Source organism: Pteropus alecto, unplaced genomic scaffold (genome assembly GCF_000325575.1).
Source record: "Pteropus alecto unplaced genomic scaffold, ASM32557v1 scaffold3, whole genome shotgun sequence".
In the NCBI taxonomy this organism is placed as follows: Eukaryota; Metazoa; Chordata; class Mammalia; order Chiroptera; family Pteropodidae; genus Pteropus; species Pteropus alecto.
This window is the reverse complement of record NW_006442484.1, coordinates 67,084,461-67,103,960: the sequence shown is the minus strand read 5'-3', so window position 1 is coordinate 67,103,960 and position 19,500 is coordinate 67,084,461. Positions and strand designations below refer to the sequence as shown.

At 36.3% G+C, this 19,500-nt stretch overlaps 1 protein-coding gene across 1 annotated transcript in view; it reads right to left on the bottom strand.

Moving 5' to 3' along the window:
- PARD3B (par-3 family cell polarity regulator beta) overlaps nt 1-19,500 on the bottom strand; it is a 905,664-nt gene that overhangs the window by 167,027 nt on the left and 719,137 nt on the right. Inside the window, exon 20 of the mRNA XM_025039317.1 lies at nt 11,469-11,579. Within this exon, the coding sequence (XP_024895085.1) occupies nt 11,469-11,579 (111 nt within the window). The remainder of the gene's footprint in view (nt 1-11,468; nt 11,580-19,500) is intronic.

Genomic DNA, 19,500 nt, shown 5'->3' with positions numbered 1-19,500 from the left:
TGGGATTGCTAACAAACCATTTATCCGCATGGTGAAGGAGAAAACAGGAAAAGAGTTTTTGTCAAAGCCTACACAAAATAAACACAATCATTCATTCCCTACTGCTAAAACCACTGGAACCTGGCTGAGAACTGCCAGCAGGCTTTTCTTGCTAACTATCCATTCCTTTCTTGCTACACAGGCTTATCCTTTCACACTGTATACCCATACCATCAAAGGAAAATGGGTAAACAAAGTCTTTAAACTGTAATTCACAGAAACTAAGAAGGATATATAAACTGAATTCCCTAAACATTCTGGGTTCCTCTCACTGTCTTTTTCTCTGTCCCTCTATTGTCTCTGTCCCTCTGAGTCTCTCTCAGGCTCTCTTACTCTCCCTCTCTGAGAGGAGACCACGCTCTGTCTATGGAGTGTTACCTTTTCCTTAATAAACTTTCCTTTTGACTCTAACCCTGGCGTGTGCTTGAATTCTTGCGCTCAGTCAAGAACCCGTTTCTCTGAGTGCAGGGACACTCAGGGGAATTTGCCCTGTGCTGCATCAGAAGGAGGGTGTGCCAGGCAAAGAAAACAGTATTAGGAATGGCACAGAATCGGAAAATGCTATGGTAACCTCAAAAAGAATGAACATTCCAGAGTGGCTGGAGTGTACAGGTTATCTTGTACAAAAGTGAAAATTATAATTAGAAAGCTAGGCTATTGTCAGACATTATGCCAGAGTACATACAGTAGGCAACAGAAGCCATTAAAAGTTCTAGAGAGAGGAAAGGCTGATCAAAGCTATTATTTACTGACTCACTCTTTACTAAACTGTAATATTTAGCAACCTCTACTTCAATAAATCATGATTTCACAAATTATTATTTATTTGTTAAGATCCTCCAAGAACATGAATGAATACTTATAGTTTCCATCCACTCAGCCAATTGTTATTACTAGTTTTTTAAAGCCTCTTTTAAGTGACCTCTTGGAAAAGTAGACTTTAGTGCGATAGCCCAAACCACTTCAATCTCTTTAACTCTAAATACTAAAATCAAACAAAGGACACAAAGCAGGAGGAGGCAGGAATTAGAGCTTGGGAAAGGGGTCAGGTTCCTTTGGACATCAATCTGAAGTCAATTCAGATGCATGTAAAGTTATTAAGCAATTAAACTACAGAGCAAAAACAGGCATATGGGACAGCATGAACAGGGAAGAAAAGGACAGGTTTGTTCCATTTCCACCAAAGATTAGATTCTAAATATTAGCAGGCCAGAGTTACCCGCATCCCTTAATGTGATGCATATAACAAAAATGCAAAGTGAGGATTTTGTGAATTTAATGACTGTGGTTACAAGTGTTTTCTGCAGTCACACACCCTGTGGACTTGGAGAGGCTAGCACTCACTCATGCCACTTGTGCCCCTCCTCCCTAAATTTGTTTCTATGGCTGCCCAGCTCTGACTGCAGCCAGCTCTTCCCCCGCTACTATGCGGCCATCTCATGCCAAGCTCACTATGAGGAGCAGCTTCTAACCAGTGATCAATAAGAAATGAGGAGAAGCTTCTTGAATGGAAGTATCTGGCATGATTCCCAGCTGGGCAGAGTATGCATTCCAGTTGGCCTTCTTTATCATGACAGTGTCCAACTCAGCAATTTTCACAGATGGTGTGTCTCAGAGCATTCTGAGCTCCCAAATGCTACTGAATGGATTATCTGGGGTCTTTAATCCCAGAGCCGGACAGAAAATAACACTGAGCACCTAGAGTGAACCAGATGTTTGCTTCATAAATATTACTTTTCGCAACAGTCGAAAAGACGGACTTCTCATTTAACAGATTAGAACACAGTGGCTTAAAGCAGGTAAGTAGTTTGAGAGTGTAGTGTGTTCACACATAGTCAGGTCTTTAACCCAGTTTTGATCCACTCCTGGGTCTTATAATTGTTCCACCTGGCCATGTGCCTCCCCTCGGCCACCACCTAAGCCTGTAGATCGCAATCATAGTTATAAAGAACAATGATTTTAAAATATACACCCTTAGGTCCAATCACAGAGGTACTGAGTCTCCATAGCACATTTCTGCCTATATCTGTACATGTGTATCTACATTATCTAATTATCTATTTATCTAAAATAGGATTTCTTAACCTTGGCACAACTGACATTTAGAGCTGGGTAATTCTTTCTCGTGAGGCCTGTCCTATGCATTGTGAGATGGTGAGGAACATCCTTGTTTTCTACCTTCTAGATTTCAGTAACACCTCCCTCCTACTGGGCCAACTAAAAAAGTCTTCAGACATTGTCAAATGAGCCCCTGGGGTGGGAGGAACATATCACTCCCACTACGGAAGACCACTATTATAAAAAAGTGCCCAGGAAATTTGAAAAAAATAAAATAAAAAACATTCAAAGTTTCATGTTTGTAAATCACAAGACTAGGTTAGGATTTCTATATAGAGAATGTGAGGGGGGCAAAAAAGTAGATTCTAGAAGACAATAGGTTGAGCATCCTTTCAAATTGCAGGATTTGTTGACCTATGTGAACTATAACTAATCTTGGCCTGCGGAGTGGATGTGTTGTGGAAGCTTTGCAAAGCAGCCTACAACACAGCTCACATCCAAATAAGAAGTGAAGGTTCTCACCTTCATTTAACAATTCTATAAAATACCACTTGATTTATAAAAGTTTCATTTGCCCACATTTCTGGAGCACTTTTAACAAATTAAGTTTACTTATACACTGCCCAGCCCCAAACTAGTCCTCAGTAAATATTCTGAATTCGCTTAACATTTATTTTCAATTTTATTTTCTCTGAAGGAACTTAGCAGTTAAAAAACATTTTATCCAATCAAAATGTATAAAACTGAGGCCTTAAAATATTATTATTACCATTTCATTTTATGGTAATAAAAAGAGAGATTTAAGAATAAATCCTCAAAAGCGGTTTATGCGAAGACATGAAAACAATTGATAAAATGAGCATTGGACTCTCATTCTCAAATTCTAGTCACCAAATGGCCTTCTACCTAGATACTTAAAGCTTTCATAGAAAGTACTCTTCAAATTCTACCAGTGCTGTAGGTAACCTCCATGAACCTAAATATATCTGTATCTCTGATTGGCATAAAATCCAGTGAATGACCAAATTTTATTGATTATGTTGAATATATTATGTTGAATACATTTTTATGTATATATAAAAATCAAATATCGAGATCAATAAAATTTAGAACTTTCCATTTTTAAAAAAAATCAGATCAGGTACCTATACATTTCTGTAGGATCACTCTAGGTAGAATAGTATAATTCCTTTTCAGAATGTATTTGAACTGCACTATAATTGCATACAATTATATAATATGTCACTCCAGGGTATTTGAATATGAGTATCCTCTTAAAACACTTTTTAAAGAGCTGGTGTACTTTAATCTTAGGAGACTGTCTAAATGACTATTGGAGAGCATGCCAGTCAAGTGATTCATTTTATGTATTAATCCAGCTTGGGTGACAAGTAGTTGCTAATACAGCACTTCTAACATTGATTCAAGTTCCATAAAAGGATTTTGGCTCATAGAAAATGCTGGCATAGCATTAGCGTGTAGGTGTTCCCATCTCTTGTCTATAGAAATATAGTAATGCGCCAAATTTTTCGGTGATCGCAAGCATTATTGAGAAGATAGGTGTTACAAAGATCAAATAAATAGATATACAGATATTAAAGCCACTAGCATCTCCCTCTGTTTCACTCCCTCATCCCTCTAAATAAGAGGTAAGTCTTGAAAGATGGTCCCTGAATGAGGGATGGTGGGGTGTTTGTGCTCTTGTGGGTGCACACGGTCCCCCTACTCCTTTCTGTTTTTAATTCTTATTCTAGGAAAGGAGGCTATCCTTACCCTAACACAAGCATCAGTAGTAATCATTGAGATATGGCAAATCTCTTTTCATTCACTGAGATGGTTGATACTATGGAAAACAGAAATCTGATCGCTTCTTTCTGTCAGCATAAAATGAGAACCTGACCTTGTCCTGAGAAACATCGTCCAGCAATATTTTTCATAACTTCCGTGCAGTGATGATCTAATCAGAATCTAAAAGTAATTAACTGGATCTCTTTTAGCCAACCAAAGCCTTATTCAAATACACATTTTTATCAGGGTTCTTCTAAAGAAGCCATAAATTGGGGTATTTTGAAAAACTGGAATCTAATCCAGTCTATGATCTGATCAGGGTTCAGTGGTAATAATAAATTGGGACTATTAAAACTGGGAAGCATTCCAACATTTTATGTTGCCCACACCACAGGACCTAGCAAATTCTACTGCAAAAGACAGGGATATTCAGTGAGGAGCAAAACCATGCTGAATTAATCATTTGATGTAATCATGCCAAAACACGGGTGTTTTCAACAGTTTAAATAATGCCAAAGTTTAAGTTCAGTAAATAATTAATTATAGAGAGTATCTTGGCATAATAAAGAGATCAACCTTCTGGTTTCTTTAAAACCCTTTTCCCATTTAGAAAAAAAAAGGTGCAGCTCGCTGCCAGCGTTCATTTTACATCATGCGGAGGAATGCTACGTTTTCTAAGATTTGACATTTTCAGTGATTGAGAATAACTATATTTTGTAAATGGAAATACCACTACTAAAAACAGAATGCTATAAATAGAATGATGTCATTTGTTTCCAAAGACTATCGCTATACTAGAGCGATGCGAAAATAATAATAAAAATGAGACGGTACATGGCAAACTTTTGGGGTAAGGTTAAAACTATAATCTGCGAGTTTTCTTGGGGTAAACGTGGCAGCTGCTAGTGCCTCCGGCGAGTATTCTCTGGGCAAATGGGAAAACGGTTAATAAAATATGCATCCTTTTTAGTATACAATAATGACAAAAATCCTATGAATTCATTGGTTGCTGTACGTATTTAGGAGGGTAATACTTATGTAGGTTACAACTAAAATATCAACTCAGAATATAATACTTTCATTTTCATTCTTAGAATACAATGAGCATCGTCATTTTTCAGTACGAACAAATGTATAAGCTCTAGCCTTACTCTGGTTTTCATTTCGATTTCCAGTAACATAAAAATCTCCCATAATTAAATAAAATGCTGAGAGGTTGGGAATAGATTTTCACCCACTTGTATTCTCAAACTATAAATCGTTTCTGAATGTTTTTATTTCTCTAAGATGCATTTAGTTTATATGGGGAACTTGCAGCTGCATAATTAAATCTTGGTTTGCCAAATATCAAAAACACATGTATTGATTTAAACTAAGGGAACAGGCCACAAGCAGCTCAGTTGATAAGGCAAGGGAGAAGCCTCTGCAGTTCTTGGAAGGCTTCCTAAAAGGAAAGAAAACTAAGAACCTTGAATTCAGACACTGAAACCGATTAACTTTCCTAAATCTTAGCTTCACTCTCACTTAGGCATTCCGTTCAGGCCAGTTGTTAAAAACAAGAGCCATATGTTTTTCATACTTCTCAATCCTGGAGCTGGAGAGGTTGCCTCTTTCCCCCTCATCTCCTCATTTATCCTACTAACATTCTAATAAGATCTACAAAAACAATGTTTCATTAACACAGTAAATGAGCTCCCTTGCAAAATAAACTCTGATATGGTATAAGAGTAATAGAAGATCCTGCAGTGCAAATTCGTGTTATTAACCTCATCCTCCTATTTTAGGAAGACATTTCATTTAGCGAAATTTTATTTCAGGGTCAGTAATATGGGACTTTAATGAAGGACAGCCTTTGGTGTCAATGGAGATTTTTACCCTCAGTACAATAATCTTAAATTAATGAGGGGAACATATTTTCTGTACCCAATTGCCACCTGACTTTTGAGAAGGTATTAACAATACGAATACAACATGCATGTAGTTAGGTACTGAATAGGTCCAAGAATCTGGTGAATTTCACACTTTGCAGAAGGTTGCAAATTTAAGTTACAGTCTTAGAATTAAAAAAAAAAATATGTTTACTGACTGGTTAAGATAATGTCTTGCTTTCAGCTCACCATACTAATTTACATAATCTAAATGTTGGAAACTGCTAATTTAACTTGATAAAAATTCTAGGAGAAATAATCTTTGACTATAATATTGAATTCATTATTCTAGCAATGGATATAGGCATTTGAAATCAATGTTTTATTATGCCAATCTCACTGAAGCATGAAAAAATGAGTTTATTTAAAACAGGGCTTCACTGCAATGTGTCAGGAAGGGACACATGATCACCTTAGGAAATCAAATATGAGACAAAAAAACTCCTAAGGCACAATTGTGAGCAAGAAACTTGGGCTTATACACTCAAATAAGAATAGCACGTATAATTCCATGAACCAGTGCCATGGCAAGTTCAAGAAAGGCCGCGCTAGGAAATTCAAAGTCAATGCTTCTATACTTAGATGTTTACATATTTTTCAAACCATGCGATCTTGGAAATATCATAGAGACCATCTAAAAACAAATGAATCAATGATACACAAAGTAATTTTTGATGATATGTGGCTTAATGCATTTAACTACATTAACTTACATGATTTTGCATTTATATATTTTACTTATTTGGATATATATAATATAAATAAGACAAGGTATTCTATCAATGACTGAAGTGTATAAAACTCCAACTTAGTCCAGTACTTTTTTGATACTCTAATCCTTTCTCAATCAGCTTTTTATTAGACATTTCCAGTGTCAACAAACTTACTGCTTCATGAGACATTCTAATTGTCAGGATGTTTTCCCTTCTATTAAGCTGAAGGCTACCTCTCTTAAAATAATTCGTCATTAATAATTTTAAGAAAATGAATGAATGAATGAATGAATGAATAAAGAGAATAGAACAAAACAGAATGGATGGTATAAAATAGGTCTAATTTCTCTTCCGTGTGAAAGTTCTATCACGTGAAAATAACTCAATCTTAACTCTGCAGTTCTGCAGACTATGCATTTGCAAGTCCTTCAACATTTTCGAAAAACCTAGATTTAGTGCTGCCATTCTTTGCATGTGAGAGAGGCACAGGATATTCCAGGTGTGATTTGAGTAGTGTAAAACTGGAATTATTGTTCCTTCCTTCATTTTGTACATGAACTGCCAGTCCTGTAGCCTTGGACTAGATTAAGTTTTTGGCAGGCACATCCTCATATTGACTCAGGCTAAACTTACCCTCAACTAAAACCATCAGGAAAAATTTTCGTGTATTCATTATTAAGTCAAACCTTCCACATCCTGTTTGTACAGTTCATTTTTGGACCTAAAAGTAAGACTTTACATTTATTCCTATTAAGTTTTTTTATGTTTGATTCAACCCATTGTTCCAGATGATTCTGTCATCAGACACATTATCAACGCCTGCAGCTTCTTGGCAATCACAGTGTGATCAACAGGCACCATCAGTGCCAATGCTCAGCTGGCCAGAATTAAAAATAAATTTTTGAGGAAAAATTTTTCTTGCTAAATTATATTGATGGAATATTTATAAGCAATCTTGGGGTATGGTTTCTCAAATAACTAATAATCCCTCTGGAGTTATGACATCTGGAGCACATTTCTCTGTGTTATCCACAGGATACCACGAGACAACACAATTCTAATGTCCAGGAGAGTTACCTTACTCTTCGTGAAGTTCAGGGGTAAGAAAAGGGGTTTTCAATCTCCACGCTATTGACAGTTTGAGTCGGATAACTCAATGTTGGGGGGATGGTGACTGTCTTGTGCATTATAGGGTGTTTAGCCACCTCTCTGGCCTCTATCCAGTACACGGCAGTAGTAACTCCTTTCGTACCTCTCACCCCGCAAAGTTGTGACAATCAAAAATGTCTCTAGATATAGCCAAAAGTTCCTTCAGGGGCAAAACTGCACCCCCGCCCCTAACCCCTCCCCGCCAATGAGAATCACTATTCTGGACTCTGCAATCCTCCAATCTAATCTAGTAATTCAATGAGCCAATTACAGCTTTTTGACCTTTTCATAGCTTTAGTTGTGAAAAAGATATTCATATATAGAATCCAAACAGTCCCATATTGGAAATTAGATATATAGATAAAAATGAGATAAGGAAATTGTAATAAAAATAATGAGAGGAATGAAGAGGGATGATATAATTCTAAAATTTAGAGTTGAAGTTAGATTAACCCTTAAGTAAAACAATTACAAGAAAATTGAGTCTTCAAACAGGAATTACATGATTTAAGAGGTAATCTATAAAAAATTTTATACCTAGATGCTCATAAAGGTATTAGTACTTGGAACAGTGAAGAATAGAAACACTATATGTTTGACAATGGAAGATAAATAAGTTATGGTATATTGATTTCAAAGAATACTAGGCAGTCATTAACATGACATTTTCAAAACATTTATGACATGAGCAAATGCTCACAATATAATGTTAAGAAAAAGTAAGATATTATATATACAGTAGGATATCAAGTTTTCAAAGAAAATATATACATAGTGAAAAGATTATGAAAATACTAATAGTGGTTATGGAATTATGATGGAATTGTACATGATTTTAAAATCTTCTTTATACTTTATGTTTCCCAAATTTTCTTTTGAATTTACTGTTTCTGTACGTTTTCTTTTGTGCATGGGCAATGCTGGGGGACAGTGATCCATGTGCCCTTAAGTGAGTGAGCCCTGGCAAGGGTTCTTGTGTTTGCAAAATAGTTGCCAGTAAGGTAGGATGCTTCATTGAGGACATACAGGAAAGGTGACAATAGTTTTAGACTGGGTTGTTCAATCCTCTTGGGGAAAAAGAATCTGTGTATCATTTATCATAGAATAAGAATAGTTTAATCTGATGTTCCAGTCAAATCCTGTTCCTTCAAGGCAGTGGGTCTCAGACTTTAGATGTGGAAGAATCACATTGGGCTTACCTATTAAACAGATATCTTGGGCTCTGACTGCCAAGATTCTCATCCTGTAAGTTGGGTGCGGGATATAGGAATCCTTACTTTTAATAAGCTCCCCAAGTGATTGATTCCGATGCAGGTGGTCCATGAACCACACTTTGAAGAACACAGCTATAAGAAGTCATGTGGTTTGATTTGGATGAGGTTTTTTTTTTTTTTCCTCTATTTTTGATAATTTGTTCCTGGTTATATACTAAATAGGGTTGATATAGACCCTCAGTGGTGTCTTGGTAAACTGGCTGTTTGCAAAAACAAACCTAACTTACTGCATTTGCCAATTTCTGTGGAGTAAATACTCTCACTATAACCACTTTCAAGCTACCAATGGTTTAACGAACTTCAGCTCACAAAATTCTTAAAAGCTTAAAAATTGTCTCTCACAGGCTGGTACAAGCTGGTCTCAGGACTGTACAGTATATTTTTAAGTGCTTTAAATCCCTTGAAAAAGGAATATGTTAATAGTGAAAAACTATTTTATCTATGTAAAACAAGTAAGCAATAGGATGGCTTAAATAATTTTAAGGAAATAAATTCCAAATGTGTTAGAAAAAAAGACAACTTTGTGAACTTTTATGCACTATTTCTTATTTTATTCTATTTTATTTCCATGGACATGCCATGAAGAGTGATATACTCACTGAGTTCTTTAAGAGTTGTGAATTGGTTTCCTATGGATGATGGAGAGCCAAGAAAAGGGACTCGGGTTTGGGAGCAATGCCAAATGTTCAGCCTCCACTTCCACCCTCTATGGCCCTCAGCTGTTGAAATGCCCTTGGTCATTAATTCTATAGCACCCCACTGTAAAATCAACTCCTCCAACCTCTTCCCCTCAAACGTGATTGAGACAATGTTGTCTCTAGAAAACCCATATCAGATGTGTTTTATGTGTTCATGTGTGTGGGAAGTGGCCTAAGTGGAGGGTAACAGTATAGTTCTTTCAATATTTTGACCAGACATATTTTTTAAAAAATTGGATCTGAAGCCTATATAGCCAGCTGAGGCAAATTTACAGCCCTGCTTTAAGCACAAAATTCCCTCAGGCACCTGCTTCCTAAAGGCAAAACCAGAAAGGAAATGAACTCTTGCTTAAAGACAACCCACCTTATTTTATGAGTTATCAATTTTCTAGCTGGCACACAGTTCCCTGGCTACTAGGAATCACCCCCTCCCCAGTCCCAAGAAAATACTGAGCCACTAAAAAATGTGAAGTCTGCATTCTAGCAAACAGCTCAGTTTCTCGAAGATGAAGCATAAGATGTTGTCCCTTAGTAAGTGAAGCCAGGGGAGCAGCAAAGATCTATGATGTGGACTCATATGTGCATTGCCAATATGTGCATTAAAGTCTCAGCCTGAATTACATTTTACATTACAGGATTACGAATCTTGGGCTATAATGGAGAATTCATCTTGTCTTTGAGGTAGCTGTCAGGTGAATAGTCAACAACAATTGAAAGCACTTGATTTTCTTTTAACTGCTCCACTGACCCTGGGATTGAGCTTATCAACCTCTCAAAAATGAGAAAAGACTAAATAGGTTTTTTTTCTTGCTATTGATAAAGTTAACCTTCTCAATTGGAATAGACTACAAGATAGGGGTCAAAGGTTAACAGTAGATACTCGGCCTGCTCTGTGCCAGAAAACACAATGAATAAGTTGATTTTCTTAGGACACCTACTAGAGTAGTAAAATATGTATGAAAAACTCTTTAAAAACTAAAAGAACCATTGTTATTTACTAATAAGCAAGTGAAAACTTGGAAAATCTGACTTCATACATGAGGTCAGAATCAAATACTTAAAATTATATGCTAGTTTTGTTATAATCTCAGTTTTTCTCCAAGCCTCATTTAATTGTAAAGGTGAAGAATTTTCAGCAGAAATATGAATATTCAACTACGTGTTTCAAAATCAGATATTTACACATCTACTTGGGATAAGTGCCAGAGTTAACGGCACAGAAATGTGAAAGACTTCTTGTCCAAATGGGAACATCAAGCTCCTCAAACAAGAGAATTCAGCCCTTGCAAACTGTCATTATTTCAGTAAATGGAACCAGCCCTTTAACAGATGGGCAACATCCTTTGCAACTTGCTGATAGCCTAATAAAAGACACTGGCTTTTTAAAAATGAAGGACATATACTCAAATTACAGTACCCAAATGGATTTAGCAGAATAAAATTAAGAAAGCATACAACGGCTTGACAAAAATTAGAAACAGACTATGGAAATTTGATAGTTCTAAACAATCAAAATGACCATTTTATATATATACATAAAAAAACTGATCATTTAAACCATAGGGAAAATATGCATTGATATAGTCAAAACGAAGGGTACCATATTATGAAATTATAAGTACTGATACAATAAAAACACAAAGTTAATTTCTTCTCAATATATAATAAAAATCACCTAAGACAGTTTCCTTTTATAACAGGTACTTTTACTTTTGCGTCAACCTTTATGCTTCTTAAAATTTCTCCAGTTGATTGATGCAATAACCAAATTAAATACAGACCATGGTCTCGAAAAATTAGGGGCTCGGCGTTTTTGCTCACCTTTCACGTTCTTCTTTCATTTTCTCCAGCTCCTCTTCTCTCAGGCCACCATGCTTTAGAGGACCTTTCTGCTCAGCCTTCCCACCCTTATCGTCTTTCTTCTTTCCAAATCTAGTGAAACATGAAGAAGATGGTTGTGAACAATAATTATATTCTTTCTGTAGTAAATTTAAGATATTTACGAGGTAAACTTATTAAACCATAATTCTTTATTCTGAGTAATACAAGATCATTTTGCATAAAATGGAAGGAAAACAAGGCATCGGAAGCAGAAATGTAAGATAGTTACTGAATTCTCTTCCTTCTATCCTTCCTTCTTTTAGCTGATATCAACTGTGCAGCATGCACAAAATTCTGTGATCAAAGACTAAAAACTTCTAATCATTAATTCAGCAGAGATTAAATAACTGGAGAGTTATCATTAATATATAACTAAAAACTGACCAACATCCTAAACAGGCCTCCAGACCTCCAAGTGGCATTGACATTTAAGGTTAAACTCTTGGGATTATATAATGAGCGTGCTGCAAGGGACCTTACTGAGCACCTAGTTCAATATCCTCATATTGTAAATGAAGAACTGAAAGCTCTGAGAGTACTTGGGCCTTGACCAAGACTACCCAACAAGTTCGGAAGTGGGCTGGATGTAGAACTTGGGTGGCCTCCTTACACTGCGTTCTTTCTTTCATGGCACATTCTCAGAATTTCATAAAAATGGGGAAATATTTGTTTCTTTCTGGATTGTGTTTCAATTCAAAGCAGGTTGTTAGTCAAATGGCAGCTCTCAGTATCACTTACATGGAAGACATCACTGCTAATATCTACATTCCAGTTATCAGAATGCAGACAGTATCCTGCTTTCCTTAGAAACCTCTCCCAGTCTGAGCGATTCTGCATATTTTTCAATTTACAATTCCAACTAACAAATCTTCTTTCATGAACTTTCTTCCCAGTGCCACCTCTCCATCGGCTTTGCTTACACTGCAATTTTTTTTTTTTTTTTTTGAGATCTTGGTTCATCAAGTATCGGCTTTAACTCCATCATCCTCAGCCTTTTTTCTTTTTTTTTTCTTTTTCTTTCCTGCCTTCTTTTCTTAATCTATTCCTCTTTCTCAATGAAAAATGACCTGCTATCATTTATAGATGTAAACAGGGAAGAGAGAAAAAATACAGACAAAATATAGGAACATTAACTTTCAAATATAAAGTTGAATTTGCTGACATATTCAAGATCTCTCTTTAACCTACAAAGCAGGAGGTATCTAAATAATGAGTGTTTCCATGAATACATTTTTTAGCTTTTTAGACCTATGCAGAAGAGTCTTAGGGATCAACATTATTACTCTAAAATCCTTTACATAAGAAGCTAATACTTTAGTACAAGACTTAGAGAAATAATTTTCCCTCAAAATGTCAACAAATATGGTAATATGTAGGCAAAAAATAAAAATTGTGGGAAATGAGGGTAGGCTAATGCTTTGGGAAGTTGCCAAGGGCGAAAATGTTGCCAAGAACTCTATAGATATTAGGATTGTTTTTTCCCCATGTTCCAAATATTTTCTTCTAAATTTGGAAGTTTTGGATTTTCTGAGATAATAGTTTTATTTTTGATGAGTAAAACTGACCTATACCCTGGTCTAGTTTGATCTTTATTACCACAACCGATAAAGTGTTTTTCCTCTCTGCAGCTATAATATTTCACTTGTAACTACAGTTCAAGGGTAGCTTGCTACACTTCCATCATAGTGGAATATGTCTGATAATGAAAAGGTTAGTTGTTAAGTAAACTCTGGAAAGCATTTTCTTTTTAGCATGAATCATCAATAATAGTCAAGTTAACCAAATCTACAAATATTATAAATGTTTTGATGAGAAGTTCATAATCATTTATTAAAGTTTCCAATAAGAATGACAGAAATAGCTGATAAATTTATTTCATTAAACAGAGAACAGTCACAAATTACCTTATTTTATAAAGTCTGAGTAGGTTCAAGAACAGAATTATAAAACAATAATTTTTAGAAGGATTCTCACATTGCTGAGCTGAGAAAATTAAGACCCAAAGAAGTTAACTGCATGTTATTTATTAATACACAATTCTTGTTTCCAGTTTTGCAACCAGACAACCTAATTATCGGTGGCGGTGGGGCAAGTTGGGAGAAAAGCATCATCAATTTGGTGAATTTTACAAGCCTTTATTCTCCTTTCCATAGTAGCCTCTTTGGGGATCATTTCACAGCCATTTTTACTTTCACTGACCTACAGAAAGAGGAACTGAGGAGGTTCAAATACACTGATTCATCTTCCCATTAGCTATTTTTGTGAGAAAAGTTATGAGGATCCCAAATGGCTGAAATTACTGCTTTGCATTCTAGGGTTTCAAATATCCACGGCATTCCAGGTCTCCCATTATCTATTACCTAGGAAATTTGAGAGTTGGCCATTCTGGGCTAGGTGCCTTAAGGAAATTGCTTATAGGTCAACCTTGCTTTATATAAAAGATATTTTCCTGAAGAATTCTGTGCAAACATATGGTTTTAATCAATGAAACCTTACGTTCCATGTACCTGGGAAGAATTGTTTAAAGAATTTTATGATGGATCTTTTTGTAAAGTGGAAAAATCACCTTTCAACATACCCTTTACGTAAATTTAGATTTTCATGAATTATAAGTTTGCTCAAAACACCTGTCCCTGCTCATTGCTATAGAAAGGCTATATAAAAAGGCTTCATGGAAAACCAGCTTGCTAGCTTTCTTCTTTTGTTCATGCATTTGTTTTAAAATATTTATTAGGTATCTCTTCTGTGTCAGAAATTGTCATAAGCACTTAGTGTAGGTTGATACTCTGTTGGGATACAAAACCAGACACTACCCTCATGGAATTTACATTCTAATAGAGGATACAGTTACCAACCAAGTAAATATATGTATGTAATTGTAGGTTGTGAAAGTGCTGTGAAGGGTGTTAGGAGAGACAGTACGAAGACATCAGATGGTTGGGGAAGTATTCAATGAAGACATGACACAAACTGAGACTATAAAGGTGAGAGGTTCTGACAAGCAAAGACAGGAAATAAACCTTGTTAGTGGAGGAATCAGCACATGCAGAGGACATGAGATGGGGAAGGTGTGGCGCATTCCAAGCAGTGAAAGAAGGTCAGAAGAGCCGAAGCACAGAGAGCCGAGGGGATGCTGGCTCACGATTCGGATAGCAAGGAGGGCAAGGACCGTGGAGTGAGGTCTGAGAGAAGATGGGCATTTGGTCTGAAAGTAGGTCATCCCTTCGTAATCCAAGGAACAGAGAAGCTAAGTAAGGATTTTTGGAGATTTAAACAATTGTTAGAGGAAAAACCAAGTCATTTTAAGCAGAGGTGTACAAAGTGATGTACATTTTAAAAGACTATCCCGGTTGCTGAAGTGAAAATTAGCAAGTAAAAGCAGTAAAGCTGATTGGGGATGTCTACAGGGGTGTGGGTGAAAGATGATGGTGGCTTAGACCAGAGAAGTGGCTGCTGAAAAGAGAAGATAGTCGAGGGAAGAGGAATCAAGTTAACTTTTAAATATGGTTATTTTAAGTATGACTTTAGGAAATCCCAATGGGTGGGACAAGAACCAGGACAAAGTCCTGAGGAATTATAACATTTAAAGGCTGGATAGTAGGAGTGGGTGGAGGGTACACAAGAGAGACAGAAAAAGAACAGTCAGAAAAACAGGAAGAAACTCAGGAGCGTGCAATGCATGATATCCAAAGAGAGTACTGTAGGAGGAAGACATGGTCAACAGATGGGAATACAGTTGAGAAGTCCAGTGAGGTGAGGACTGAAGAGTCCGTTAGTTTTGGCAATTTGAAAGCATTCATCTTGGGAAGGTTCAGTGGTGTGGTGGTGTGGTGTGAGCAGAAGCCAGGAGGGAGTGATCTCAGGAGTGAATGACAGGTAAATGCAAAAGTGTGTGTCTGTGTGTGTGTACAATCATTTCAAGAAGTCTGGCTCGTAGATTCAGTGGTGTGGTGGTGTGGTGTGAGCAGAAGCCAAGTGGGAGTGATCTCAGGAGTGAGTGTGTGTACCATCATTTCAAGAAGTCTGGCTGGTAGGATGGTAGCTAGAGGCAGGGAGGGATGTTGAAGAAGGAGGTTTTCAATTTGGCTGATACTGAAAGACTTTTGTTTGCTGAGAGGAAGAGATGCCACAGAGTATGAGAGGTTAGAGATGGAAGAGAAAAGAGAATAAAGTTATTTTTTTTTAAGTGCGGTAAAATATAAATAACATAAAATTTACTATTTTAATCATTTTTAAGGATATAGTTCAGTGGCGTTAAGTACATTCACATTGTTGTGTAACCATCAACCTCCAGAATATTTTCATCATCCCAAATAAATTCTGTACCACTAAACAGTAACTTCTCATTCCCCTCTCCCTAGCTCCTGGTAATCACTATTCTGCTTTCTGTCTGAATTTGACTAGTCTTGGTACTTCATATAAGTAGAATCATATAATATTTGTTCTTTGGTGTCTGGCTTATTTAGTGTAATGTCTTCAAGTTTCATCTATGTTATAGCTTATATCAGAATTTCCTTCTTTTTAAAGGCTGAATAACATTCCATTGTATGTACGTACCATATTTGTTTATCCATTCATCTGCTGATGGAGATTTGGGTGTGTCCACCTTTTAGCTACTGTGAATAATGCTACTATGTACACTGGTATAGGAGAATAAAGTTCTTGGTAAGGGAAGAGGACAGAGATCCACAGAACCCCTAGAGAGACTGGCCTTAGGATGGACAGGAGGAAACTCAGAAAAAGCAGCAGCTAGGAAAGGAAACTAGTTTGTTTACACAGTTGATAAAGGGGAAGTAAAAGAGTTTCTAGGTAATTAACTTAACAGATAACATGGTATGACATATATAAGAGAAATGGTTTCTACCCAGAAAGTGAGATTTCTTGGTATAAATTAAGAAATCAAAGGAAATAGAATACACGAGGTGGAAGAGAATCTCCGAAAGGCCGATAGAAAAATACCCCAAACAGACCTTGCTTATGTTATGATTTTGCCTAGGTAGGAGGACCTAAACAGCTATCTGGGAAACTGAATTCAATAATGGCTTATTCATTCACTCAATAATTTACTGAACAGCCATTACACATCACATGGGTTATGTACATAGAATTAACAACATCAACTGTCATGTAAATATCTAACTCTTCAATCCAACTAACTAAATAAGCCCCTGGCATCCTATCGTTTTCCATATGATAGAGATTTTAGTAAAATTTTCAGTAGTTTCCCTCTAATTTCTCAGCAAATATTTTCCTCTATTTCGATTTCTTTCCTTGAGTTTTCTAGGTAATGATGACTTTCAAATCCTTCGCAATTCCCATGCATACTGACAAATGATCCAAATTCACAATATGTATAGGTCTGTCTCTGGCTTTTTCTACATCTAGTCTCTCATTTAATTCAGTTCTTAATTCTGCTAAGTGCTGTCTGTCTACAATTTTCCTTCTAGATCCCATTGGGCAGTTTATACAGCAATTAGCATCCACTTTTCTTTCACTTAGGACATACTGTATGAAAGCAATCCTGAGCAATGGCTTAAGAGGACTAAGAGGCTGTTCAAAGTAAAAGTTCAGACACTCTTACTCCAAGTTAGTGGGGAGCTATGAATTCAAGGGGAGCTGAAAGTTTGAAACAGAATGTATTTCTCCTTCTCCAATCAGGGAATATATTTAGGTAACAATGATTTATTTGGAAAAGACTAAAAGATCCAGTCACCATTAATACTGAACTTGGAAGTCTACAAAATGATGTCAGATGCAAAATGCACAAACCTAAGAGTCATAATATTTTTTGGACTTGATAATGGTTCATTGTCCCCTTAACTATCTGAGTTACAAACTACATATGATATTGTTTTATCATTTAATAAATTATATAGTTTGATATAGCTCAAGCAAAATATGGGGGTAGAGAAGTTGACCGACCTTTGACTGTATTTCCATAGTTTATTCTGAAATTCACCCATAAAAGGTTTCTGTTGTGTGATGTATTCTAAATTGGGTTCTAAATTAGCATATGCATATGCTGACGAAATTAATTTCCATGTACTGTAATCTCATATGGTTTCATGCACTTCAGCTATTGCTTCTCTCTGAAATGTATGTCACAAAGGTCTTTACTTGTTTACCTCCGATGGTTCCCACTATACTTGAGAGTTAATGAATCTGATAAAAATTCAGTGAAAATTGACCAATTAGAGTTTCCCCCCTTTGGGGGGTACCTAAGGGCATTGCCTTTTATGCTAATATTATTGATAGAAAAATGAACAGATTTGTGATTGTTGTAAATCAATCTTGATTAAGAAAGAAAAATATTCAATTTTATTTTTAGCCTTCCACGGTATGTATGATTGCTGTGGTGAATGCCTGTGATTTTTCGGGAGGGAGGTAAAATTCTATAAAACTCAGTATGCTTTCTATAACAGAAGTGTTATATTTTAGACTCTGTTTAAGTCTACTCCATGGCATGCAAAAGGAGGTAGGGATTTGTTTTATAGGACGTGTTCATAAGCAGAAACTGAGTTGATGCTTTTTAGCAACTAAAAAAAACCTCATATTAAAATTCTTTCCTGTTAACTCTAACAGGGCAAGCAGTTGAAGCCCTAAAAATAAGATTTCTAATTAAAATTTTAACTTATGGTATATTGTTTAGATATTTATTTGGGGTATGTTTACATGTTTACGAGATGAAGGCAAACTGTATAAAAACAACAATGTTTATTCGTACTGATACCTTTATTCACTGCTTCCTTTGAGGCCGACCTTCCCACCCACCCTTAAACTGCTACCTACTCTCCCTTGGGCTGTTGCTCATCCCAAAATGTGACTCCCAAACTGGTGGCCATGGCAACTCATTTCCAAGAAAGAAATCTTCAGATCTCAAATGTGTTGATGTTTGTTTTTAGGATTGAAAAGCAGGGAGGTCCAATAACATTCTAAGATTTCTGCCTAAGAGGATAAAACACCTGCTTGGGTAGTCTTAGGCCCCCCTCTGGCCCACATCAGCTGCTGGGGATCCTTGAGCTAATTTGCTTTCCCCGACTGAGGAGCTAGGTAGAAAACACAATGAATCTGGAAATACCGGATACATTAAAAATAATTCTAGAGGGGCCAGAAAGTAAAGTAAAGCAAAATGCATATCACCAATAAGCCATCTTCCAAAAACAAACAAATAAACAAGCAAACAGGGCCTCTGGAAGGCTGACTCGTAAGGATCAGTTAAGGGATTTATTAGCCACTGGGCAGTTACTTTTGCTGAGGTTTTGTTTTGTTTTGGTAGCAAATAAAAACTCTAAGATTATTAAAGCAGCATTCTGTTAGGAAAAAGAGGAAAAAAAATATGAAAGTAAGGCAAGAAATTAAAATTAAACGAAAATAAGCGTGAATGAGTGAGCAAGAAAGATAAAGATACTAATAAGATATGATTTTCAGATCCACACAGGGACTATAAAAAGCTTATTAACTGTCACTACCACACTGGGTGTTAAGTTATTCTATCCCTCTGCTTTCCAGAAGAAGAAATACTCTTCAGGAACACAGTGAACTTTGATTAATTGCTTTCATACACTCTCACCGGCTTTGAGACATTGTAGGCAAGAGCCTTAGTGATTTAGACTAAATGCTTATGATTTCTGGGAAATATATTTAACAGGAGCATTAAAGAAATATATCTTATTGCATTTTTATGTTTTCTTAATAGTTAGAAAGGATTTTATTTTTATTAAACGTTTACTTATTTCAAAGCAGCAGAATATGCGGCTTCTTCCTTTTTTTTTTTTTTTATTACTTTTAAGTGGATCTTTGAGCATCTCTGAAGGCTGCTTGAGAGCATAGGCACAGCTGAAGGCCTGTACATAAAACCCTAAAACTGATTCGAACAAATCGCGTGGCTAGAATTCAGACTTCAGCCAACAGCCAGATGTTCCCTTTTCCTATGTGTGCCCACAGCATTCCTTTCTTCCTCTTTTCTTCCTTT